Source organism: Macrotis lagotis, chromosome 5 (genome assembly GCF_037893015.1).
Source record: "Macrotis lagotis isolate mMagLag1 chromosome 5, bilby.v1.9.chrom.fasta, whole genome shotgun sequence".
Taxonomy (NCBI): Eukaryota; Metazoa; Chordata; class Mammalia; order Peramelemorphia; family Peramelidae; genus Macrotis; species Macrotis lagotis.
Window position 1 is genome coordinate 157658256 of NC_133662.1, and position 27540 is coordinate 157685795.

Here is a 27540-nt window from a genome sequence, read left to right on the forward strand (position 1 = left end):
GTGACTAAAATGTTTATCTCCTTTGACCCATGTAGATAAATGATAGGAAGGACCCACATAGATTTGCAATATGTTTTTTGGGATGGGTAGCAAAATACTAGGATAAAGTAGGTGCCTAACAATAGAAAAATGGGCAAATGAATCATGGCGTGTGAATGTAATTGAATATTATTGTGGTATAAGAAATGAGAAAATTAGAAATTAATGATTACATATTCTTTGAAATTATTAGATTTGTAAACAGAAAGCACAACTGGATCCCTAAAGGCAAAGAGCCAATGTTGTGTGCTTATAATAATGACCTAATCTGACCTCATTGAAGAGATGAGAAAATGTATCTCTGATTTTGTTGACAGTGTGGGCAGAGGGTATGGAATTTTGAAACTGTTAAGTTCATAAAATGCACTAGATATATTGATTGTCTTTGCTTGACTATTTTTCTTCTTCTTTTCCTTAATGGGAAAGATGGGAGGAGGGTGAGTAAAGGGTATATTTGAAAAATGACTGTGGTATAAAAATGAAAGATATCAATCACATTTAAAAGTAGCTGTTTGCACAGACTCAGAGGTCATCTCCCCCTATTTCGATGTTCTAATGAAGCAAGGTTAGGACAAGAACAAAAAATATTTCACATAATCAATAAATGGAATTTGCTGCCTCAGAAGATAATCTTAGCTGAAAATATAACTTGGTAATAGGCTACTATTACATTTCATTATTTATAATGTGAAATATTATTGATAGTTATTGATCTTTTAGGTTGTTTTCTAAAATTTTAAATTTGATGTCACTGAAGACAACCACCTATTGCTTGCTATATCTTTCAGAGAAATTTGAGTTAAAAAGATCAAACAGTAGAAATTCTGTTGACATTGATTATTTTAGTTTATCTCTTGTGTAAATATCAAAGGAGCTATCCTAGGATAAAATACACTGCTCTGTAATGAATTTAACTAGAAATTTTAGAAAAATTTTGTTGGTAGCTCATGATAATTTCCTGTTATATGTAATTCATTTTGTATTTGCATGGATTCAGGCCCAATTTTAGGGTCTTTGTTTTCAGTTTGTGTTTCTTCTCAGAATTTTCCCTGGGAATATTAAAATACTGGTATCCACGGGGGAGGAGCCAAGATGGCATGACTTGAAGGCAGCATTTCCCAAAATTCTTTCCCCCCCAAATGTCCAAAAGCCAACAAATTATGACTCTGGCCAAAATTTAGAGGGGCAGAACCTACAGAAGGACTGAATGATACATTTTCCCAGTCTGGATCACTGGCAACAACTTGAAGGGGCTGTGAGAGATACACCAGAATAAGTATGGAGTGAGGAGCACCGGCTTCAGAACCTGCAGTGAGAATCGAGAAAAATCAGCCTGCACCTCCAGAGCACAGCCCACAGATGGTAAGGGGGCCCAAGGAGACTACAGAAATTTCTCTGCTCTCCCTGGGGCAGGACTCTGCTGTTTGCCCACACTCAGATCCAGCTTGCAGTTTGGCTTTCCATACTAAGAAAGCAGGGACCCTCCTCACAATTCCAGGGGAGAGGGGAGTGCTTGTGGTCATCTACATTTCAAAGCAAAGGGAAGAGAGCATATGCCCTTGGAGGAATAAAGGTCCCAGTGGGGTGTACCAAAAAACCACCTAAAGTAGGTGTCCCAATAATACTCAAAAGCTCAGGAAGCACCCCAAAACCAGGCACAGGCTGGAAAAATGAGTAAACAGATAAAAAAAGGGGAACACCATTGAGAAATACATCGTCTATGATCCCAAGAATTCTCTTCAATCTGAAGATGAGGAAGTACAAGCTCCTGCATCTAAAGACTCCATGAAAAAAACAGAAGCTGGGCTCAGGATATAACAGAGCTCAAAAAAGATTTTGAAAATCAAGTAAAGGAGAGAGAAGGAAAAATTGGGAAAAAAAATGAGAGAGATACAGGAAAAACACGAAAATAAGAAGTCAGCAGCTTAGTCAAGGAGATCCAAAAAAAAAAAATGCTGAAAAAAATAACATGTTAAAAACCAGCATAGGTCAAATGCATAAAACAGTTCAAAATGTTATTGAGGAGAAGAATGCTTTAAAAAAGCAGAACTGGGGGTAGCTAAGTGGCACAGTGGATAGAGCACTGGCCCTGGAGTCAGGAGTACCTGAGTTCAAATGTGGCCTCAGACACTTAATAATTACCTAGCTGTGTTGCCTTGGGCAAGCCACTTAACCCCATTTGCCTTGCCAAAAAACAAACCTTAAAAAACAAACAAACCAGAACTGGCCAGTTGGAAAAGGAGATAAGAAAGCTTTCTGAGGAAAGCACATCCTCCAGATGTAGAATGGAGCTAAAGGAAGCTGAGGACTTTATGAGAAGTCAAGACAATACTTCAACACCAAAAGAATGAAAAATTAGAAGAAAATATGAAACATCTCATTGAAAAAACAATTGATCTGGAAAACAGATTCAGGAAAGATAATTTAAAAATTATTGGTATACCCAAAAGTCATGATCATTTTTAAAGAAATCCTACAGGAAAATTGCCCTGATATCCTAGAAGCAGAGGGCAAAATAGAAATTGAAAGAATCCACTGATCTCCCCCTGAAAGAGATCCAAAAAAAAACCCAATCCCCAGGAATATTATAGCCAAGTTCCAGAACTCCCAAGTCAAAGGGAAAATATTACAAGCAGCCAGAAAGAAGGACACAGTTCAAATATCATGGAGCTGCAGTCAGGATCACACAGGACTTAGCAGAAGCTACATTAAGGGCTTGTAGGACTTGGAATATAATATTCCAGAGGGCAAAAGAGCTTGGAATGCAACTGAGAATCAACTACCCAGCAAAACTGAACATCCTTTTCTAGTGAAAAAATAGACTATTAATTAACCAGGGGAATTTCAATTGTTCCTGTTGAAACAACCAGAGCTGAACAGAAAGTTTGATCTTCAAATACAGGACTCAGGTAAAGCATAGAGAGTGGAGGAGAAGGATAAATATGAGGGACTTAATGATGATGAACTACATGTATTCCTGTATAGAAAAATGATACTTATAATACTCATATGGAACTTCTCATTTAATAGGGCAGGTAGAAGGAGCTTTTATGGATGAAGCATAGGAGAAGAGTTGAATCTGAAGATACAATATATTGTAAAAATGGAGTTAATGGCTAATAAAGAAATGCATTGGGAATAAGAGAAAGGAGAGGTGGAATAGGCTAAGATATTTCATATAAAAGATATTTTTTTCCTTATTTTTACAATGAGCTTTTGCAATGATATGGGAGGGGTTAGGCGAGGGGGAATGAAGGAACCTTTACTCTCATCAGAAATGGCCTATAGAGGAAGCATCATATCCACTCAATAGGGTGTAGACATCTAGAGTAAAAAGGAGAGAAGGGGGAAATGGAGATGGGGAGGGAATGTGGGTGACAGAGGAGAGGGTAGATCACAGGAGAGAACAGTCAGATATAACACATTTTCTTTTTTAGTTCTTGCAAGGGGCTGGGATTGGGTGGCCTGTCCAGGACCACGGGGCCAGGTGATTGCTGGGTGTCAGTGGTAGTATTGTGGGCTTGGGGTCTCTTGGCCCCAGGGCCAGTGATCAGTCAGCTGAGCCAGTCAGCCACCCTACAGCACATTTTAGAAGAGGGACAGAGTGAAAGGAGAGAGAAAATATAATAAATGGATGGAGGGATTTACAATATGCAACAGCAACAGTGCAAAAATATGGAAGTAACTTTTATGATGGATTTATCATAAAGAATGTGATCCACCCACGACAGAGTTGATGGTGTCAGAATACTGACTGGAACACATTTTTTTTTCTCTTCACTGTGGAGGGAATATTATGTTTACTCTTTTTTTTTTTTTTTTTTAGATTTTTGCAAGGCAAATGGGGTTAATTAGCTTGCCCAAGGCCACACAGCTAGGTAATTATTTAGCATTTGAGGTTGGATTTGAACTCAGGTACTCCTGACTCCAGGGCCGGTGCTCTATCCACTGTGCTACCTAGCCATCCCTATGTTTACTCTTAAACAAGAATATTTTAGTAATGTCTAAAAAAAACCCCATCACTTATACAAAAATATTCATAACAGCCCTGTTTGTGGTGTCAAAGAATTGGAAGTTAGTGTAAATGTCCTTCAATTGGGAATGGCTAAACAAATTGTGATATATGTATATGATGGAACACTATTGTTGCATTAGAAGCCGGGGGGGATGGGAATTCAGGGAAGTCTGGAGGGATTTGCATGGGCTGATACTGAGTGAGATGAGCAGAACCAGAACAATGTGCACCCTAGCCACAACATGGGGGTGATGACCAAGCTTGATGGACTGGCTCTTTCCATTAGTACAGCAACGAGACACAATACTTTATTTTTCTTCCTTAAGGATATGATTTCTCTCTCATCACATTCTACTTAGATCAATGTGTACCATGGAAACAATGTAAAGACTAACAGAATGCCTTCTGGCAGGGGTGGGGGGGGAGGGAAGCAAGATTAGGGGAAAATTGTAAAAAATTCAAAATAAAATAAAAAATTAAAAAATATCGGTACCCATGAAGAATTAATAATAATAATATGATGATGATAAAAACAACTCACATTTATGTGATGCTTTTACTGTGCTAAACATTTTGCAATTATTATATCATTTTATACTAACAATCACTCTGGGAAGGAGTTATTATTATCCCCATTTTACAGGGTGGGGAGGAAACTGAGACAGACGTTAAATGACACATTGTCACATAGTTAGCAAGTGTCTAAAGTCATATATGAACATCAGCTCCCTTGTCCTCCCCTAGTCTTCTATCCAATGTGCCACCCAGTTAAGACATCACCCCCACCTTTTCCTCTCTGCTTTCCTCTTGAGCCTCTAACATCCATATTTATAATGCTAAACATGAGGAAGTATTTTTTTCAAATGGGACATTCAAGTACTTCAATTCTTGCTGAAACTTTTGATGTCTACACATATGAAACAACACTTAATATGTCCTATATGAACATAAACAAAATTTTATGTCTCAGAATATCTTTTTTTCTGAGTTCTGAGTTCCTGTGAAGAAGTTTTTACTTCTGTATTTTCCAGGCGAGACAGAATGTTCTTTTCCATTCTGTTGTTCTTGCTCAGCATGAATATTTATCTTGGACAAAAAGGTTAAATTTTAATGGACTTGACTTTTTGGTATTTTAATTATTAAATATTACCTCTTATTTCCTCTTTTTCCTTTCACAATCTCATGGTAGTTGTCTCATGAGCTTCAATTTGCTTTTGACCTGTCATGATCCTATGTTAAGAACAAAAACAAAAACAAGACAAAACTAAACTAAAGATAAAATACTCAAAACTTTCCATTCTGTTTTTTGAAATATTGTATTTATGTTTTGTTTAGAATATATTGAGATGTTAATGAAGACATTTGTATGTATTGTTCTTGTGTTCCCCTAACCCTTTTTTCTACCTGAAAAAGAGAAATTTTTATTGTATAATTTTAAGTGACATTTTCACATTTTTTTTGTTCTTATACTCCACGTTTATGAGACATAAAAATAGATATTTGATTTGTAATCAAGAGATGGTGGGTATAGTATACATAGAGCCAGCCTTGAAGACAGGAAACTATGGGTTCAGTTCCTTCCTTGGATACATATTTTCTCTATGATCATGAGAAAATTATCTAATCTTTTAGGTAATTAAGCACATTCAAATAGAAGTAACTATTGCTTTCCTCATTGATGAATAACTTACATAAATTCTCTTGCAAAAACCTTTGAATTCTAGAAGTGTATCCTGTTAGTACTATTTCTTTTTGAGCTTTTTGCTAATTGAGCTTTGCTTGAGAGGGCAAAAACAAGGAAATAGTGACATGAATTTGTTTAGATAGTTTTATAGTATAGAAAGCATGGTGTAATGAAGAGAACTTGAAATTTGGAGTCTGAGAACATGCTTTTAAGGTTTGAATCTGCTCCTTACTGTGTTCTGTGACATTAGATGAGTCATTTAATTCTCGGTTTCAGTTTTTTTCACATATAGTATGAGGGCAGTTGTACTTGTAATATTTCCTGTGGAAAGATAAAACCTTTAACGAAGTTCTATTCATCTCAGATATGGATGTCCTTAAAGGCTTTTAATAGAGCCCAAGTGCTGATAGGCTTGCGTTTTCCTCTGGTAACTGATTGTGTGCTTGTAGGAATTTGATCATTTTGTGATGAATTTTTATGGCTACACCTTTTCATGGTCTTTTCATGAAGACCTATTTCTAAGGCATGGGAGGGGGGTTGCAGCATATTTTGATGGAGGGAGTCACAACACTTATGAAGGCAGTGAGGAATAACTACTTGTCAGATTAGTGGGGATTTCTTGTGGGAATGGGGTATGGGTTGGAATAGATGCCTCCTAAGGTCTTTCTAGCCCTAAAATTTGAGATTCTTTTATTTTGTGAAATTATATATCCTTGAAGTCTTCGTGTGTGTGTGTTTGTGTGTGTGTGTGTGTGTGTGTGTGTATGTGTGTGTTTTGAAGAAATATAAAGGGTTCAATGCATTATGGAGCATTCATTTTCCCTCACAAGTTTATTGTGAAGGAAATGACTTTGGAAACCCTGACATGTTATAGAAATATTAATTATTAGCATACCTATTTATTCCCTACTCACAGAAAGGTTGGTAATCTAAGTGGTCCTTGATTCAGAGATTTTCCTTATCTGAAGAGTTGCAGTTCATGTGGGGATTCACTGTGAGGATTTAAAAATCTTAGTGCTAGGGATACAAAAAGAAGCAAAAGCTAGTCTCTGCTCACAGGGGGCTTACAATCCAATGGGAAAGACAACATGTGCACAAATAATATATACAAAGTAAACTATATAAAGGATAAATAGGAAAAAATTATCAGAGGGAAGACACTGGAATTAAGAGGGTTTGGGGATGGTTCCTCCCAGGAATCTAAATGCAAGTATAGTAACCACAGTTTGCTGAGACAGGTCTCCCACCTCTTCAACTCAGTATTAAAACTTCCTTGGAAGATCCACCAAAAGAGTATCCTTGGAAGACAAATCAAAGTCATTTAAATCTCTTCTAAATATTGTTCTTCATTCCCTCACATTTAAGGTCCTTCTTGTTCTCCCCCTGTAAGGGTCACCAGTTAGATACCAGGCTGAAGATTTTTTGTAAAGATTTGTAACTTTTTAACACACATGTGCATATACACATATAATACAATCTCATTTGATCTTCATTAACCCTATGAAGTAAGTACTTTTATTAAACCCATTTTGCAGGTGGGGAAACCCAACCCATAAATGTATGATGTAAAAGACACTTAGGTCTTCCTGATTCCCACATCCGATGCTCTTTGGACTCTACTACTTAGGGTGCCTTCAAGACCCTCATAACATTACCGTGGATTCAGGTGTGACTCAGTCACACTTTATACTTATGACAGGCAAATGTGAAACCTGCAGTCCTTGCATGAAGGCTTTAGTATAAGAACTGAAAAGGTGAAGAGTTTGCCAGGTCTGGTTGCTCTGCTTTCAGACCTCTAATGATATAGAATCACTAGATTGCTTCCCGTTTGTTTATACTATTCTTGTTAACTTCTAGCTTCCCTAGGGAGCAGAGTTCCTATTGTTTCCAAACTTCAGTAGCAGAGTCTTGTGCATATTCCAGGTTCAGAGTAGGTGAAGACATACTTTGGTGTCACTTCTCCTTCAGTACCTGGGAAGTTTGTATACTATTGAGGTGGTGGCAAAATAACTGCTTAGTATTCCATTACATTCATATTGCTATAATTTGTTCAGTCATTTCTTAATTGATGGAAGCCCCTTTTTATTTTTTGCCCATTATGAAAACCCCAGTAATATGTTTGTATATGTGGATCTCTTCTCTCTTTCTTTGATCTCTTTGGGGGGTGGAGGGAGGGTAATAGGTTTAGGAACCTGATAAACTAATTCAAGTGAAAATTACAACTTGATGACCAAATAGGTATAGTTACAAATTACTTTATATTTCTCCATTGCTTCATAAATCTACCCACTTTTTAAAAAATTGAAAATTTCAACTAACAAACATTGATTTTGCTGCCCCTACCCCTTTAAATTGAATAAGAATAGAAAAAAGAAGACCCTTTTTAACATGGAATGACTATCAGAGCAAATTCTCACATTGTCTTAATCTTGAGCTTATTACTTCTCAGATCCTATGGAGTTGCAGTTGTTCATAGGATGGATCATAATTCGCAGGTCTTTTAAAAATTCTACTATTTATAATAGCTTTTGCACAAATGGATAATGGGGTGTATAAATTTTGACCACTTCAGGGCAGATCTTTACACCTTGGAATTCTTTCTACTTAACATTTATTTATCTAATCTACTATGTGCAAGATACTGTGATACAGGTTACAAAGATGGAATTCAGAGTTTGAGTTCTTTAGTTTTGAATATTTTTAGCTGTAGAATATTAACAATTTATTTTTAATTTCAAATTAAATTGACATAGAAGAATTGATCTAGAAGAAAATTGCCACTTTAAAAATTCAGATTTTTGCAAACGTTCTTTACATAAAATGTGTTATTATTTCCTCTCTTAGGTGGGCGGTCTTAGAACTTTTTATTCATTGACTTACCTTTACTAATTCTTCTCTTACTGACCAGATTAAACTAGGCATTTGTTATTCTTGCCAGATCTACGCAAGTAACTTTTCAGTAGAATTCTAGTTTCTGAGTGATCATTTACAATACTATTTCATTTTTGGGAAGGGTGAGTAGGTGTTTGTTGGTTAAATTCTATAGCTCAGTTTGTGAGAGGAAAAAAAAGATTCTGTTAGAAAAAAATTATTTGTTTACTACCTTTAATTTCTGAAGTATCTATATTATCTTAAAGGAAATGTATGAAATTGGTTCAATACTTTTTTCATCTATATTGTTATAAAAACACATTTCTTTTTTTTTTTTAGGTTTTTTTTTTACAAGGCAAATGGGGTTAAGTGGCTTGCCCAAGGCCACACAGCTAGGTAATTATTAAGTGTCTGAGACCAGATTTGAACCCAGGTACTCCTGACTCCAGGGCCGGTGCTTTATCCACTACCCCACCTAGCTGCCCCCAACACATTTCTTTTAATTAAAGTTTCTTAACATCTTTGAAAATTAAAGATAAGTTCCAATTTATTGTGTTACAATTGAATAATTACATATTATGACATATTTATTTTTTTAGATCAGGTGTGGAGCTTCTTCTTGAATTCTAATGTGTCCCTGAAATGAAGGGGTAGAAAAAATGTTCCATTGTTTTATTGAAAGGTAACTTGGTCATTCATTCAGAGACCAGCAGATATGGAGAGCAGAGAAGCAAGGGAGGAAGAGGCTGCTAAGACTAAGTCATAGTTGTTTGTACTAGCTTTATTTTGGGGCAACTTAAACATAGTTTCCAAAACATGAATAATTGAGTGTGGTCTGAGTTGCCTTCTTGGCTTCTAAAATGATCTCTCTTGTAAAAAGATGTCTGCTTTCTAGGGGTGGATCAAATTTTGCATTTGTGGTTCAGTCTATAATCAACTCAACACTGCTTTTAAATCATCCAAGAAGACATGTCTCCTTGACTTTTAAAATGTAGTAACTTCTCTTCAGGACATCTGCATTTTATGGAACCCATATTAACCTAGCGCCAGTTTGGTACTTTCAAATTGCTATGCAGAGATATATTAGAGGACTGTTTCCAAGCATGTCTCAACAATATAACAGTTTTTAATATAGTGTATGTGTCTAATACATCTACATTTGTCTGTAAAACACACACAGACACACACCCAGACAAACACACACACACACACACACACACACACACACAAACCCTCAGAATACCTCCCCTTCCCTCTCAACAAATTCAATTTCTCTACCAGGTTTCAGATTTTGAATTTAAAAAAAAATTTGTTGTCCTGCCAAAAGTATCATTGGTTTGTATTGAACCAGGGATTTGCAGACATTTTCAGACCAGTTTTCTTAAAAAGTTTTAGCCAGTGGTTTTGTTGTTCCTTCCTGTCTTACAAAAAATACTTGTTCTAGAAATAAAATTCAAGTTATGCAATAATGTGAAGCACCTGGTTTTGTGTGAACATGTCAAAGGAGTACTAAATATTTTGAAGATGGATTTTTTAAAGAAACCAATCCTTAAGGAATTGAACACATTTCCCCCATTTTATATTTGTTTCTCTTGTTATCTTTAATCATAAGAATTGTCTGATCAATAAGCTCTACTGAAGTTACTCATTTTGAGAAATCCAAAGTCTAAAGAAAAAGTAAAAAATTTAATGTGTAAATGTTAATACCAGGCATTTTAATGATTTCTCATTGTGAAATTTAATTGAAATTTAATTTTATTTTTCCAATTAAATGCAGTGGTAGTTTTTCAACATTCATTCATTTGAAAATATATGAGTTCAGTTTTCTACCACCCCCTCTTTCATCCTCTCCTCCCCATGGCAACAAACAATCTGGTAGAAGTTGTGTTTGTACATTTGTGTTTAACATTTTTACATATTAGTCATCTTGTAAAAGGATTTAGAAGTAAGAGGAAAGAAAAAAAACCACAAGAAAGGAAGGAAAAACAACATTCTTGCATTCTCAGTGGTATTTTTGTTTGTTTGTGTGTGTGTGTGTGTGTGTGTGTGTGTGTGTGTGTGTGATCCAATGAGACTCCACTGGGTCTTCTTTTTTTTATTTTTTTAAAGGTTTTTGCAAGGCAAATGGGGTTAAGTGGCTTGCCCAAGGCCACACAGCTAGGTAATTATTAAGTGTCTGAGACTGGATTTGAACCCAGGTACTCCTGACTCCAGGGCCCTTGCTTTATCCACTACTCCACCTAGCTGCCCCTCGACTGGGTCTTCTTATCAAGAATGTTGGACAAACAACACCAATTATAATATGTATGAGAATATTATAATGTGTTTTCTGAAGATTTAGAATTTTATCCATCCTTTTTTTATCCGCTATGCACTAGTCTGAGGAATTCCATCCGATAATATGTTAGTTTTCTAACTAAATTGCCTACTTTATCTTCCTCATATGTTCCATTCCTTTCCATTCTGTTCTATTGCTTTTTCTTCCTCACCTCTATCTTTTAGAATTACTAGTTTTTTCAGGGCTCTATTTAAATGTTATTATTTATTATTATCTATTCCCCTCAACTCAAAATTTCTCCATATTTACTACTTACACATGTATATATGTATATGGAGATACATACTTATATACATTTTTGTATTTTCTTATTTACATGCATATTTTCCCCTCTAGTAGAATATAAGCTTATTGAGGGCATAGTAGGTTTTTGTTTTTGTGTCCCTAGCACCTATGCTAGAGTCTTGCTCATGGTAGTCTCTTAGTAAATGCTTACTGAATGGGTAAACTTCTGTAGTAATTTTGGGAAAAGGAAAGTTTGTTCCAAATATACAGTTCCCATAAAGGGATACAATAAGGATTATTTAACCAAGTATACTTTAGATTCTCAGATAACATAAAAAGCTCTGAGTCACCAGCCTCCTTTATTGCTACAAGCAGTCTCCCATTTGTTAACTTTCCTAAAACATAGGAAAGTAAAAGTCCTTAGGAAACCAGAACTTGATAAGAACTACTTCAGGCCCTAAACATGTCTGCAAATTCAATTTTTCAATAATATGTTCTGTGAGTCAAGAGTAATAGCTCAGAATTAATGGCATAAACCCAATACTTTTAAAAGTAGTAGAATAGCAGTGATTTTGGACTTTTGTGTGCTCTGAATTCTTGATATTATAGAATTGGAAAGAGTGTTTTGTGTGAATAGGAACTGCCTTATACTGGGAGACTCTCAGTTGGTAAAGATAACTACTTAGAATCCACCTGCCAGAATGATTAAGAAATGCAATGTGTGGCATACAGGTATATATATAGAGTAATGTTAGGACATCTGAAACCAGAACTGGTGCTTTTAGCAGTGTCCTTCTGATTTCGGAAGGTCAGCTTCTCAGCATCATTAATATTAAGGAGGTTCTTAGAGGGCAATTCTGTTTTGGTACCAGTTATTTCCTTTGTGTCTTGAGGAGTCAGTTTCCAATTACCTTTATAGATTTGTAACAGACCCAGTTCAATGAAGTTGCTATATTTATACCATGACCTTTTAATTTCCAACTCTCCTTCTAGAAGGTGGAAAAAGGAGTAAGAATGAAGCAAATTTTGTGAAATCATAGGTGACCTGCTGAATATGTCATTAGAGGTTTCTAAGTAATTATGAGTTTGAATTTGTATAGAGAGTTTCCGTAAAAATGGAGGCTTCCTTGAAATTTATGCAGAGGAGGAAGGGAATTCTTTTTAGAATGCTAAGTCACTGTAATATGGCAAGTTTTTGGATCTGTTCATGGACCTTTTCATCCTTCTTGATTTCTGTGGCCCCATGGAACTCTGCTTTGTGGTACCTGTTCCTTTGTTGACTCCAAGGGCCCTACTAATTCTCTTTCCTTTGTTGGGTCCTCACCCTCCTGCCCTTCAAATATTGGTTTCCATTCAGTTCCTTCAATGAACTTACTTATTATAAACAAGACATTGAATACAATTAAATAATCAAAAGGATGGGTGATCTCATTGTTTTGGAATTCCTCTTAACAGAATCCCATCCTGCCTGCCAAATCAACTGGGTAATCCGATAAGCATTTCTTTTTATATGCACTATGGACTATGGTGCTAAACATTGGGGATACAGTTAATAAAAAAGAGAGATAATCCCAGCCCTCAAGAAGCTTGCAATCCGGGCTGCTAGGTGGCACAGTGGATAGAGTACCTGAGTTCAAATCCAGCCTCAGACTCTTAATAATTACCTAGCTGTGTGGCCTTGGACAAGCCACTTAACCCCATTTGCCTTGCAAAAAAAAAACAACTTAAAAAAAAGCTTACAATCTAATGGAGAAAAAGAGGCTGGAAAGTGGGGAGGGAGGACACCAGGACATACATACATATCAGTTTAGGAGGCATCTATTTCTTTTAGTTTAAACCAGGAAGAGTATCAGTTGAAAAATAGAATGGTTTGAGAAAAAGGAAGCCATTGAAAGGAGTTTGACATTCTCTACCTGGAGAAGAGGTTCCTGAAACAGTGATATCAATCAAGGCTTGAGTTAACAGCTATGTGATGAGATTAGAAGTGATGCTGATATAGGGCAATCATATAGACAATCATGTAGCCTTAACACTGTTAAAATCCTGTTCATTGTGGAGGGCTGTTTGCTGCTGAGATGTAAACTGACCTTGATTGTATCCTGTCACTGTTGTTTGCATTTTGTTCCCCATTTTCCCCTTCACTTTAACCTTGGCCTAGACACTGGCATGGCAGAAAATGACTTGTTGAACCTGGGGGTCAGCACCTTAGGACAGAATGGATCAGTATGTAGCTTGTCACTGGAAGATCCCTGACCACTCCCCAAGTACCACTCTCTGTCCAACCTACCATAGAAGATATTTAATAGGAAGTGTCACTCCTTTGAGCTCTTTTGCTTTCTCCTGGTTCCCATCCAAAGGGTTTCAGTGTTTGACATTTCTGTCCTAGAGGACCTCATCATCCATTTGGAATGTCTTTTTGATCTGCATTTTCAATAGATCCTTCTCTCTCATAGTGGTGAATATTTTTTAACAAAGTTTTACAATATCTTATCTCTGGTTTGATGTTTATTATAAAATTTATTGAATTGGATTATTTCTGCTGTTAAGTCTTCAGTGAATCTTGAATGATCTTAATATATAGATGGAAGATACCTTGATGGAAGATACATTATTGTAATAGGCTTTAAGCCATTTGTCTTATTAAGTTGAATGTTATTATTTTAATCAACAAACAAGCATAATGGAATCTTAAATGTTCTTCAGTTGTGATATGGTGATGTCTGATTTTTTGTTAAATATCTTACAAAGACCTTGTGTTCTTTACTACTACTCATAATATATATATATATATATATATATATATATATATATATTCATTCAATACATGCATAAATGTCCATAGGGGATTATATGGTGTTCAAGGAGGACTAGCACACCTGATAGTGGGGTTTATTTAGTATTTAGTTCTTTTCAGGGCTGCCTATCCACTTTTGATGTTCACCTTCATCCAAATCTCACCCATGACTCCAAGATACTGTAGCTTGTGCAGAAGTCAAACCTCACTAAACTGATTCAGCATCCTGGTCAAACCAGATTGAGGACAACTGACTAGCCTCAAACCCATTGATGAGTAAGGGAGGTGTCTATCCCAAGCATGTGAAGACCTCCCTGGCAAAATGGGTGAGCAATTTTTTATAATGGCTACATAAGTAGTTGAAGTGGGCACCATGGAATGATCAGAGCTTGGTCAAGACACCATTGATGAAAAGTCATTTACTGTATCCCAGGCCATTTCCAGTTGACTTTATTTTTGGCTTACCACTGGATTCCAATGACTCTGGTAGACAGAGTGAGACTGATGACTGTGTACAACTCTGCCTCACTTAAATCTAATTCAATGTGTAAGTTCAAGTCAAGACATCACTCATGATGTCATTGATCCTCTTAGAAAACAAATGGCAAAAAATAGCAGATGGCCATTATAAAGAACATCATGTATATTTGGGAGAATTTTCGTTTTTCTTTGGAAGTCCAAGATTTTTTCCCATCTTTTTGGTATTTTCCCTGCTTTTAGATATTTTGTAACTCAATTCATCAGTGTCCTCATAATTGTATCACCTCCAGCAGGAATCCTCTTTGTATATATTTAATCTAATCCAAGTTCTTTTATTATCATTGTTCTACTTGGTGCCATTTCTACTCCTCTGAAACCACCTTGGCTACTGTGTTATCAGAATCCACATTTGGTAGTTCCATTGTCCTTGATGTAAAAACCAAAACGCATAAACCAAAATTAAAACAAAACAAAAAATTCCAATACCAATCAAACCTATTGTATTTAATCTTTCTTTGTTTTCTTTTTCTTTTTATTATTGTTTAATTTTTCTTCTGTTTGTAAGTTATAATGAATAAGTATTACAGAAAGTAGAATGTGATTAAAGTAAAAGAGGGAGATCCAGATAGTATAAGAAAATATGAAAAGGGATAGATTGCTGCTCTAGTGAATAGAGCACCAGCCCTGGATTTAGGAGGACCTGAGTTCAAATCAGAACTCAGAGACTTATTGGTTGTGACACCCTGCGCAAGTCACTCAACCCTGATTGCATCAAAGAAACTATGAGAAGACACTCTTAGTTTCATTAAGAATGTATCAACTAAGGTAGACTTTGAAGGAAATGAAGAATTTTAAGAAGAAATATGGCAAGAGTATATTCTAGGGAAGAATAATGAACAAACACTACCGTTTTTTTATTTCCCCAATAACTATTGAGGTGTTTTATAGAGATGAGATTGAGGAATAGTTTAGTCTAGAATTATAGGGGGAATTATTAGTAAATCAGTGTGTATTTATTAAATACCTACTATGTGTCAGTTACTGTGCTTTGCCCTGCAGTAAAAAAAAAAAAAAAAGAACTGAAACATTTCATTGACTGAAGAAATTTTCATTCTGTCAGAGGAGACAGGATCCAGATAGGTTTATAGATGTGCAGCGTGTGTGTGTGTGTGTGTGTGTGTGTATGTGCATATACATATGTGATAGTCTATATGGAATGGAAAACGACATGGAGGGAAGAACAGAAGTAAGTGAGGGATCAGGAAAAACCTTTTGTAGAAGGTGATTAATATGATTTAGTCTTGAATGAAACAAGGATTTTTGAGAGGTGGAGGTAAGCAGAGGGTGCGTTCCAGTTGTAGGGGATTGATTGCACAAACACAGATGACAAGATGGTGTATTGTTTAGGAGAAAATAGCAAGAAAGCTGGTTTGACTGGACCATATAATATGTGAAAGGGAGTATTGTGTAATAAGCCAACTGGAAAGGTAGGTTGGGGCCAGGTTGTGAAAGTCTAAGTTCCTTATAAAGGATTTTAATTTGTCCCTTCAGTTAAGGCAGTGAACCCCTGGAGTTTATTGAATAGGGGAGTCTTGAGGCAATTGTGTGGTAGATATAATACTTGAGGTTGAGGACCATAAGGGATTAAAATAGTCTTGACCAAATGTGATAAGGGTCTAAAAGGAAAGATGATGGGAAAGAAGGAGTTAGATGTGATATATATTGTGAAGGTAGAAATCATTATATTTGGCAATGGGTTGAATATGTAAAATGAGGAGAAATCCAGAATAGGAGAAACTTTTGAAGTTACTATTTCTGTGGATACTAGCACTATCTTCCTAGTCTTCACTCTTATAGTTTTATTCATCTCTTCTCTATCTCTTACTTCATTAATTGTCAGTTGCTTCATCATCCTGTTCATTTTACCTTTATAATATATCTTGCATCCACTTCCTTCTTTCAGAGCTCAATGAAGCTAACCTAGTGCAAATCTTATTCACTTTATGCTTAAACTCTAATGTTGTTGTCTCCAGTTTTTCATATCTTTTCATATCTTTCATCCTTCAAATCAATTTTTAATAATGTACAACTTTGATAATATAATTTCTATATGTGAAAATCTTCAATGATCCCAATTTGTTGATTCTATATTTTGGCATTTTTTACCTCCATCAGCCTTTTTATATGTACTTATCCCTTTCCCTGTGCTTAGCCAGGGATTAGTCATCATTACATGAGTATATACCAGTACTTTTTTTTTTACCATCTTTGCTCATATCATACTGACAATATCTTCTTCACTTACTTTCTCCTCAATGAAATCTTTCTATTTATTTATCTTATCTTCTAACTTAATTGTGTTGTTGAGAATCAAATGAAATGATGGCTGTTAAAAAGATCATGTAAATAAAAGTCTATATAGCTGCTATTTTATGAAGTTAATGATAATATGGTAATTATTTTTCTTCAATACTTAACTTTTGGTGATCTGTGATTTATGGTGATATACCATAGTGGTATATTCTCCACTGATAATATGCCAACTTTTTTTTCTTTTACAATCCTTTAAAAACTTTTCCACGTTGAGGTAGGCTGGTTCTTGAGCAATAGAGATATGGTTTGTTAATGGAAAAGCTGCAATTAGATTTTGGAGGTCCTTAAATGCTAGACTAAGGAGTGTATATTTTATCCTAGAAGAAATAGAGAATTTTTGAAGGTTTTTGAACAGTGAGATTCCAAAGAGCAAAGTCATGGTCAGATCATTTCTTAATGGAGACAATCTAGGACCTTGAACTGAAGATTCTTGGAAATATTAAACCTTCCAGCTCAGAGCCCCCAACCATTGTCCTCAGAGGCAATCCCTTTGGAGATACAACGTTAGCAACTGTTTGAACAGTTGCTTCAGTCACCCAAACTGAAGACTCCAAAAAAGAAACTTCTTGCCACCAAAATCCATAGCAATGTCAGGTTCATGGAACTTTCTATCTAATTTGCTGCTGAAACCTTCTATATATTGTGTCTCATTAGAAAGTGAATCAAAGGAGAACAGGGGCTGTATTACTTTACTATTACAGTGCTTTGCAGAGCATAAGAGTAATGCAAAGGTTTTATTTATTCATGCATTTGGTAATACCTGCCAAAAATTTCACTGTCTTGGTCTTACCCAGGGTACAATATGGTCAGGGTCACTAGATGATTTTATTTTTGTTTTATAGGCTTGCTATCTATGAGTGGTTTCCACATTTAAAAATCAAATTATCTTTGGAAATGTAAATTCTTAGCTCAAAGTATCACAAAGAACCTGAGAAGTATAAAAGGAATCCTTTGAAAGCCTGGTGGCACCTTTATACTAGGAGGGATTGTCTTCCTCTCTTTCTTCTGATAATGATGGCTTTAGGAATTGTTAGCAACTGGGTTGACTTTAACAGATAAGCAGTTATCTTGCTTGCTTTGAGCAAACATGGGGAGAGGAGGAGTGTGTAGAATTTTATTCCCAGTCTATTTCTGTATGGTGGGTTGTTCTATCTCCTAAAGAGAAGTAAAATGAGGCAGACTTAAAAGGTGATACTCATTTCTCTATATAAAATGAGGGCATTTGGAATTGATCTTTATTATCTTTATGATTTTTTTTTCTTTTTAGCTTTTGCAAGGCAAAGGAGTTAAGTGGCTTGCCCAAGGCCACATGGCTAGGTAATTATTAAGTGTCTGAGGCCGGATTTGAACTCAGGTACTCCTGACTCCAAGGCCAGTGCTCTATCCACTATGCCACCTAGCTGCCCCGATCTTTATTAACTTTAAAAAGTTCTTCCTAATTTTAATATTCTGTGATCTATAAGGTTACTTTATCACTTAGTATTTTTAAATGTAAAGTTGTTAGAAATATGTACAGATCATCTTTTAAAGTTCATTAGGGGTAGCAAATAACTAAATTTTTTTTTCAAGGCCACTTAGCTGGTAGCAGAATCAAGATGAGAACTTGTATTCTGTATAAATAGTGTTGTGCTCAATTCATTAAACCCTTTTTCCTCACCAGGATGCAGAGATGTTCATTTCCTTTAGTTGAAAGGAAATCAAAGTCTATAAGATGACCCACAAAATTTAGAACAAACATTTCCACAGTTAGCTTAGAAAAGTTTGTTGTCAAAAAAGAAAATCTTTTTAATGATATTTTTTCTACTCCCTCTTCCTGTGTAATGCTATAAATTATCTTGTTTCTTTATACTTTTTACATACAGTTGCAGATTTATAAATTCTATATTGCTTTTTTTTGAAATGGAGTCCTCTACTAGAAGAAGGCAAACATTTCTATTGAATTGAAGTTTTAAAACTTACTAATGGAATGGTGGAGCAAAAGAAAATTCTTTATTATATTGAAACTTTATGTCCTGTAGTCCTGTAGTTATGTTTACAAAAATGGAGAACCAGATTGTTTTCATTTGAATCATTCACAGAGAATACCCACATTAAAGGTCACAGTTTCTGGATCCAGTTACTCACAGGCTTAAGACTGATCCCTGAGGGAGAGGTGAATGTAACTCTATGAGATATCTTAGTAAAATTGGACTCCATAAATGATTCACTTTTCAGTTATCACACTGTTCATTAGACTTGGATCATTATGCTTCATGAGTTTTGCTAATAGGACAATTTAAAACTCCCCAGGATAGAGATAATCATCTTTAGTACCTTAACCAATGGCACAAATTCTCATCCTTCCTCTTTTTTTTTTTCTTTCAGATGAGCACAATGATGTTCAGAAGAAAACCTTTACCAAATGGATAAACTCTCGATTTTCAAAGGTAATAATTAACTTTGAAAAATTCTGTGGTGGTTAGAAAGTGCTGGAAATTATGTTACGCCAAATTAGTCACCCTAGTAGAATGATAAAGTTTAAAAGATAAAGTTTAGGCAAAAGTTGGCAATTTATAATCTTTGTACATATCTTTAAAAAAGAAAAATGTTTAATGGAGTTTTCAGTTTGCATGATTCTATTTATTTTAGTGTTTTCTGCATATCAAAGATTAACTGTTTCTGACTTTTTGGATTCCTTGGGATATTTAACAAACATTTTACAATTGGAAAATGATGCTTTGAACACTTAGCTATAATAGTATTGTTTCAGCATTGTCCACTTAGAATGACAGAACCATCATGAGGAGATTATTTCTATCCTATTCAGCTAATATTAATGAATTTAATTCTAGCTCTGGGTAGGAAAATAATGTGCTATGTGACTTTTTTTGTTGTTGTACTTTTCACTTCAATTTTGGCATTTTCTAGTACCTCTTATTGCCTACAACATTCAATCCAATCCAATAAATACTTATTAAGCACTGCTATTTGCCAGGCACTATGCTAAGTGCTGAGGATGCAATCAATTAAAAAAAAATGACAGACACCGCCCTTGAAGACCTTACGTGAAACTGGGAGAGACAACACACAAATGGAGATAGGAAAAGGGATGAGGGTCAATATTAAATGTATTCAATGTGAGGCATCTTGTTGGGTGGAATTGAAGCCAGACAAAGCAACAGATGCAGGGTGGAGTGAGCCCAAAAGTCTAGTTTTTATCCTTTATAAAGGAAGGCATTGGAGGAATTTGATTTTTACCATACCATCCAAACCTCTAATCTGAGAGAGGTGAGGATATATAAAGAATCTCTTAGCCAGGGATGGTTGTTTTGTTTTTATTAAATGATAACAATAAAAATTGGGTTAAAAAAAGACTTGTTCAAAAACTATTTTAATTCTAATAGAATTTTGATCCATTACCATCATATGGCATGGCATTTCCTCATTTATTATCTAAATTCTAAGGAATATAGAATACCAAATTGCAAGATCTAGCATTCAATTCAATTCAGCAGAGATTTGTTAATTGATTGGTATGTGCCAGTCACTGGGCTAGGTGGTAGAGATGTAAAGAGAAAAGCAAGAAAATCTGTCTCAAGGGGGATGGGTGTGAGAAAAAAATTTAAGTATTAAATTAAATCTATGTGATATAAATTATCAGGCATTTTTTTTGATAAATAGTGCTGCCAATCATAATTGTGAATCTCAGAGACATTTTATTACTGGTTTAATCTATGTGTAGAGTAAATCACACCACTTATAGTCTTTTCAGATATCTTAGCTAGGACAAGACCAGATGAATAAATTGGAATTTTTACTGTGGGCAAAAGGGAAGGTAAAGATTTACTTATCAAAGATAAATGAAGAAGATCTACATATCAGTAAATAGTTCAGCTGGAATTTTGCAAACATACCACTGGAAATGATCAGGTAACTGCAGATCTAAAGTTAGTTGTGTCAGCTAAATTCAAAAGGCTTTAGCCAATTATGTAAAGTGCTCTCTCAGGCAAAATAGTGGCTAGCTTAAAATTCTTTTATGACAAAGGTAATGGCTGAGAGATGGGAGTGGCCAGAGGCCATAGATCTAATATAAAGGGCAGTTGTTAATAATAGAATGGGATGTAATGGAAGGGGGAATTGGAATTTTGGAAGGAACAGAAAGAGAGAGAGGGGTGGTTTAGATAAGTTCTTTTAGTCTGACAGCTTAAATTTCAGAATCATTGAAGTTCTTAATGGGGCCCTAAGGTAGTTACAGTCTTCTTGTCCTCCACTGTTGCAAATTTAATGTTGATTTGCTTATCAAAAGGCGAAAGTGGTACTTTGCAGCAAATGGACAGTTCCAGGTCCTGCTTGGAGTTGAACTGCTGGGGTCTGTAGAATCCTGGGATGTTTCATCAGGCTAACCCTGCTCCAGGACTGTTTCTAATGTGACTAGATTTTCACCCTCATGGGGGAGGGATTAGGGCTTTTTGGAGGTTGTGAAAAACTCTTACAAAAATAAAAAGTATGGTGGTCTGCATAAATATTAAAGAAATTATTTAATTGGAAAGTTGCCTTTCATGCATCTTTGTAGTAAGTAGTAAGAGCTAAGGTAATTTGTATTCTGAAGTAGTTTGGCTTTTGAGGCTGCATGATCTCTTGCTAGGTCCTGTCTGATAAAGCATGATAAAAAAATACAGTAACTGTCCATATGCAAGGGAGATTGGCTCAGGTAGGATTACTCTTTTTTTTGGAACAAGTTGGTAAAAAGAGATTGTTTTTTAGGGACCCAATATAATCATTGAAAAGAATTTTCCCAGTTTTTAAAATAAGTCTGAAAGAACATATCTTCGTTTCATTGCAGATATATTAAGAATTGCTTAAGCTGTCATATCTTAAACTGAATGTCCTATAGCCATCTTAAACTCAACATGTCTAAAACTGAACTAATCATCTTTCCTTGCAAACCTTCTCCCTTTTAAAGTTCCCATTTTTATTTAGTATACAGTTATCTTCCCAGGCCCAGTTCCTTACTTTTTTGTTCTAGTTGTTTGCATGTTGTCTTCTTTGTTAGATTGAGAACTTCTTGAAGAGATGGACTTTTTGTTGCCTTTCTTGGTATCCTGAGAGCTTAACACAGTGTCTTCTATATAGGAGTCACTTAATAAATGTTTATTGATGAATTATCATAGAATCTATGAAGTAGAAAGTCTCTTAGAGGCCATCAGGTCCGACTAGAACCTGATGATTTCTTTTAAGATTTCCAGTAAGTAGGGGGCGGCTAGGTGGCATAGTGGATAAAGCACTGGCCTTGGAGTCAGGAGTACCTGGGTTCAAATCCTCCCTCAGACACTTAATAATTACCTAGCTGTGTGGCCTTGGGCAAGCCATTTAACCCTATTTGCCTTGCAAAAACCTAAGATTTCCAGTAAGTGGTCATCCAGCCTTGGGTTGAAAATTCCAAGGGGCAAAAAGTGCAAACTGGACCCCTACTTCCAGGATCATCTTATCTAACTTATTTGACCTCCATTTCTTAGGAAGCTTTATCTTTTATTATACCTAATTCTACCTTTTATGTAACATTGGTCCCAATTCTGGTCTGTTGGGCAAAGAATATCAAGTCCAATGTCTTTTTTCTTATATCTTTTTTATAGAGTTGTAAATCATTTATTTTATCCTTTTTCTTCTAAATCTTTTTTCTTCTCAATTATAAACTTTCCACATTCCTCATTCCTCCCATTTTCCAGTCCTTGCAAGAGAACCATAACTAGGACAGAAGAAATGGGCCTTTGACTAGAGCATGAAATTTAGAGATCATAATCAGCACTGTCCCTTGGGATATGCTTCCTCAGTTCTTTTGCCCTGTCTTAACAATAAGGAAAATCCTGATGTTCAACTCATTTGTAGTTAAGAAAACTTATGATGTCTGGGGATGTGGGAATGATTTCAAATCATATTCCATTTGCTCTAAGAGCAAAAACTACAGCTCAGCTTCAGTCACCATCTTGTCCTAGGACATCATAGATTATCTGTCGAAACTTGGTGCTCATGACTGAATATAGAGCAAATCATAGCAGAAGTATTGTTCCTCTTGTTCTGGGCATTATTCCTCTTGACCCAATTTAGAATAGTGTCTTTTAACAGATAGATATGGGAAATTAAAGAAAGGGGACAGATATGATAGAAAAGGAAGGAAAAAAGTATAATATAAGAAAATATAAAATAAACTGTAATCTAATATAATAAAAGAGATGAGTATGAATTAGAAATTTTAAAACTGTATTTTGGAGAGGTGAAACATGTATTAAATGCTCACCATGTACTAAGTACTGTGTTGATGATGATGATAATGTTTGCCCTTCATTCTCAAAAAATGCCATGGCATATGAGAGGTGATACCATGACAAGCAAGTGAAGTGGGTTTCAGTGAGGGGATCTGTACTAAGTCATCAACTTTATTTTCTCCTTCAGAGCCATCTGGGTCCAATGAACAGATATGAATAGTATATGACTAGAGATGGTTCTGGATGTTCTATGCTGCATTATGATGTATATTATATCACTAATACTGTGGGTCTTTTGTATTAGGCAAAGAACATTATCCCAATTACTAGATTACTTTTCCCCCTCAGGTATCTTTATTTTCCTTTACTGAGGAAAGGAAATTCCAGAGTTTTTTGTTAATGGATTTCTGTGTAGAGTTTGGAGAATTGTGAGAAATAAAATATATATTTTTTAAGGTTTTATTTTTGCAAGGCAAGGGGGTTAAGTGGCTTGCCCAAGGCCACACAGCTAGGTAATTGTTAAGTGTTTGAGGACTGATTTGAACCCAGGTACTCCTGACTCCAGGGCCAGTGCTCTATCCACTGCGCCACCTAGCTGCCACAAAATGAAGTATTTTTATAGCTAATTTCAGCTTTCATTCTTTTCCTTCTAATAGAATCTAGGGTCTGTTGACCATAGGGGCAGCGTGTCTGAGTCTTCACAAGGCATGTTCCTTTAGATTTGTTTAGTCACTGTCAAGTCATTTCTTTAAAACAAAGCAAAAATACAACCCCCTAATATACAAAAACCAAGTAAACAAAATGCTGCCCAAAGGTACCAAAGAAATTCACTTAATAAATTGTTGAACTGAATGACAGATAACCTTTCAGAAAAAAGAAGAAAACATTGCTTCATGAACCATGTGAAATTTTCTGCCTCAAATGACAGAAAATTCATGTAAGAAATAGCTTTAGTCTGGGTTTTTAAATCACAATTGTGCATGCATATTTTTTGAAAAGATAATATCAGGTATGACTATGTGATATAGTGGATAGCACACTGGTCCTAGAGTCAGGAGGGCCTGAGTTCAAATTTGGCCTCAGACACTTAATAATTACCCAGGCACTTAACCCCATTGCCTTGCTAAAACAACAACAACAACAACAACAAAAGACAATATCAGCCTTCCTTTAGGTTTAATTGGAAAAGGGAGTATGACCTCAGAAAAAATTTTCTCTTAATGTTGCACAGTGAGCTCCATTAGCCGTTTCAAATACTTCTCTGAGTAGAGGTGAAGGGAGAGTTTAATTTTACCTAGTCTAATGTCACAGGGATTCTACCTTTTTCTTTCATGGATTTCTTTGGCAGACTGGTGAAACTTGTGGCTATGCTTCTCAGATTAATGGATTTAAATGTATAAAACCAAACACTTAAAATTACAAAGAAAATCAGTTATATTGAAATAATTGTCCAAATACAAAAAGCTCAAAATCTCATAAATCCCACATTCTGAGACTTTAGATTAAGAAAAAGGGAGAATTTTAATAATGTAGAATAAGACACAAGATAGTCTCTTAAACTTCATTAGATTTCCTTTATTCATTAATATCTATCTTACTGTAGTACTCGTAATTGGGGGGTGTCATTGTAAGCTTTTCAAATGGGTATAATTATTTACATTTACATTATTATAATACATAATGACAAGACATCGTTGTTAGGCAACAGCTTTTCTTTCCTCTTTGAGAAATGTGAGTTCTCTCTATGAAATATGAGTTTAGCCATTAGAAATATGAGTTTCAATGTGCTGCTACACTGAGTATTAGGGCAGCTAAGGTGCACTGTGGATAGAGCACTGACCTTGGACTCCAGAGGAGAAGAGTTCAAATCCAGCCTCAGACAACTGACACAAGCTGTGTGACCTTGAGCAAGTTACTTAACCCTGATTACCTCACATCCAGGACCACCTCCAGTCATCATGATTCATATCTGGAAACTGTACCCAGATGGCTCTGGAGGAGAAAGTGAGGCTGATGACTTAGGACTTCCTCCCATCACTCAAATCCAATTCATATACTTGATTTGGCATCACTTCTCTTCATGTGATGATCTTCTTCTAGAATGAAGGACAAACATCATCATTATTACACTGGTATTTAGGGATTAATGTAAGAATTCCTATTCTGTCTGCCAAAATGGGCAGACTCTCTGCTTTCCTTAAGATAATGATATTTATTTTCAATATTTTTTTCTTGGGGAAAAAATAAACTGAGATTGTCTTCTTTTCAGCCAGGCTATAGAATTTGATAAATTTTTATCAAATTTCTCTATTAATAATGCTTAAGGACCAAGTTCTTTTAGTACTGTCTGAAGCCAATACAAACTAATAAAAAATTCTCCATAAAATTTGGCATCTTCTGTTATAAATTGGATGAAATTTACAAATATACATATGGCATTAAACAAAAATTAAAGAAATGAAAGTATCTTAAAATAAATATTTTTGATGATATATAAGTGTTAACATTTCCTGGAGAAAATTGTATTGTCTACAGTTATGTAAGGGAAAAAAGTTCATTATCTTTCTCTTAATTAGTAAGGGAAAGTTTTATGGAAGACTTAGTTTTTTTATGATAAATTACTCTGTGATAGGGAACAGAATTTTACATTTGAATAAGGAATGAATATTGGCTTCAAATGCATTTGGCTCTTGAATATATCTTATCCATAGGTAGACTTTTACAATTTTGTCTTTATAGAAATGTTTTTCAAAGTCATGAAAAATTCCATTGATTGATAAGGATGCCTATTACATGCTTGGAGAAATTATATGAAACTCTGGATTCTTCTTCTTTTTTTGGGAGGGAGGGTGAGGCAATGGGGATTAAGTGACTTGACCACTCACATAGCTAGTAAGGATTTAGTATCTGAGCTCTGATTTGAATTCAAGTCCTCCGGACTCCAGGACTGGTGTTCTATCCACTGCACCACCTAGATGCCTCTGGGTTATTCTATTTAATAACCTGTATATTTGTCATTTGCCACTTGATAATTACATCAGAGAGTTAGGGAAAAGGTAAAGATTTAATTCAACCCCCCCCCCCCCAACTGTCCCCTCTTCCTAATTTTCTTAATCCATGTGAAGACACCATGATCCTCCTAGGCTTCCAGGTTTCCAACTTCATTTTCATCCTCAGCTCCTCACTGTTCTTCCCCCTATATTTCTAACCCATTACTAAGTATTTTCATTTTTTACCTTCATGATATTTCTTGTATCCATAACCATCTCTCTAGTCATAAACAACTGTAATTTGGGCCATCATCATTATTTAGCTGAACTATGACTCTAGCCTTTACTGATATCCCAACTTCCTCGGTTCTGACTCACATACAAGGCTGATTTTACTAAGTTTAAGTTTCATGTTATATCCTGCTCAGTGAGCCCCTGTAACTCAGTTGCCTGAAGAATAAAAAATAAAATCCTCTGTCTAACATTTAGAGCCCTTTGCTTCCCAGTCTCTAACTGCCTTTCTAGTCTTGTCATAATTTGCCTTTCTCTACAAACTCTGTGAACCAGTAATACTGACCTGTTTGCTCTTCTTTGGCTATAATGTGCCATCTTTCCTGCCTTTGTACTGGCAACATGCTATGATATGAATAATATTCCAAGATTTAGCTTAAATTTCACCTATTTTAGGAGACCTTTCTTTGTCCTTGTCCTTTGACCTTCTTTTTGAGTTGACCTTCAATTTATAACATATATATATATATATATATATATATATATATATTTGTTTATACAAAGTTTTGCTTACTCTCTGTCTCAACAGAATAAGGTTGCTGGTACCATGTTTTTGCCTTTCATCCTATCTCCTACATTTCTGGCATATAGTAAATAACTAAGAGAATACTGTTGACTGAAGAAAAGGAAGATAAAAGTGAAAACTAGTCCAATGAAAAATTAAGTAGAATATTTTAAAATTATTCAATAAAGTGTGATTTTCATTACTAGACTTTCGGCAATTTTTGTTCCCATTGTCTTTTATTACTACTACAAATAATCATATGTGCGCTGTGATTCAAGTGAATGTTTAACAGAAGAGTAATAAATTCCCTTAGTACTACATTGCCTTCACTATATTTTATAGCTTGATTATCTTTTTTTTTTTGCAAGGCAAACGAGGTTAAGTGGCTTGCCCAAGGCCACACAGCTAGGTAATTATTAAGTGTCTGAGACTGGATTTGAACCCAGGTAATCTTGACTCCAGGGCCAGTGCTTTATCCACTAAGCCACCTAGCTGCCCCAATAGCTTGATTATCTTAAAAGAATTTTAAGAATACAATGTGTGGGGGCAGCTAGGTGTCATAGAGAGTAGAGTATGTTGCCTTGGAAACAGGAAGACCTGAGTTCAAATGCAATCTTCGACTCTTAGTAGTTGAATGGCTGTGGACAAGTCACTTAGGTCTGATTGCTTTCCTTCCCCCACCCCCAATAAAAA

At 35.4% G+C, this 27540-nt stretch overlaps 1 protein-coding gene across 3 annotated transcripts in view; it reads left to right on the plus strand.

The window, feature by feature from the left end:
• LOC141488055 (utrophin-like) overlaps positions 1-27540 on the plus strand; it is a 222812-nt gene that overhangs the window by 141183 nt on the left and 54089 nt on the right. For all 3 annotated transcript variants that reach the window (XM_074187770.1, XM_074187772.1, XM_074187769.1), the window contains one exon: positions 19184-19245. In XM_074187770.1, coding sequence (XP_074043871.1) covers positions 19184-19245 — 62 coding nt within the window. The remainder of the gene's footprint in view (positions 1-19183; positions 19246-27540) is intronic.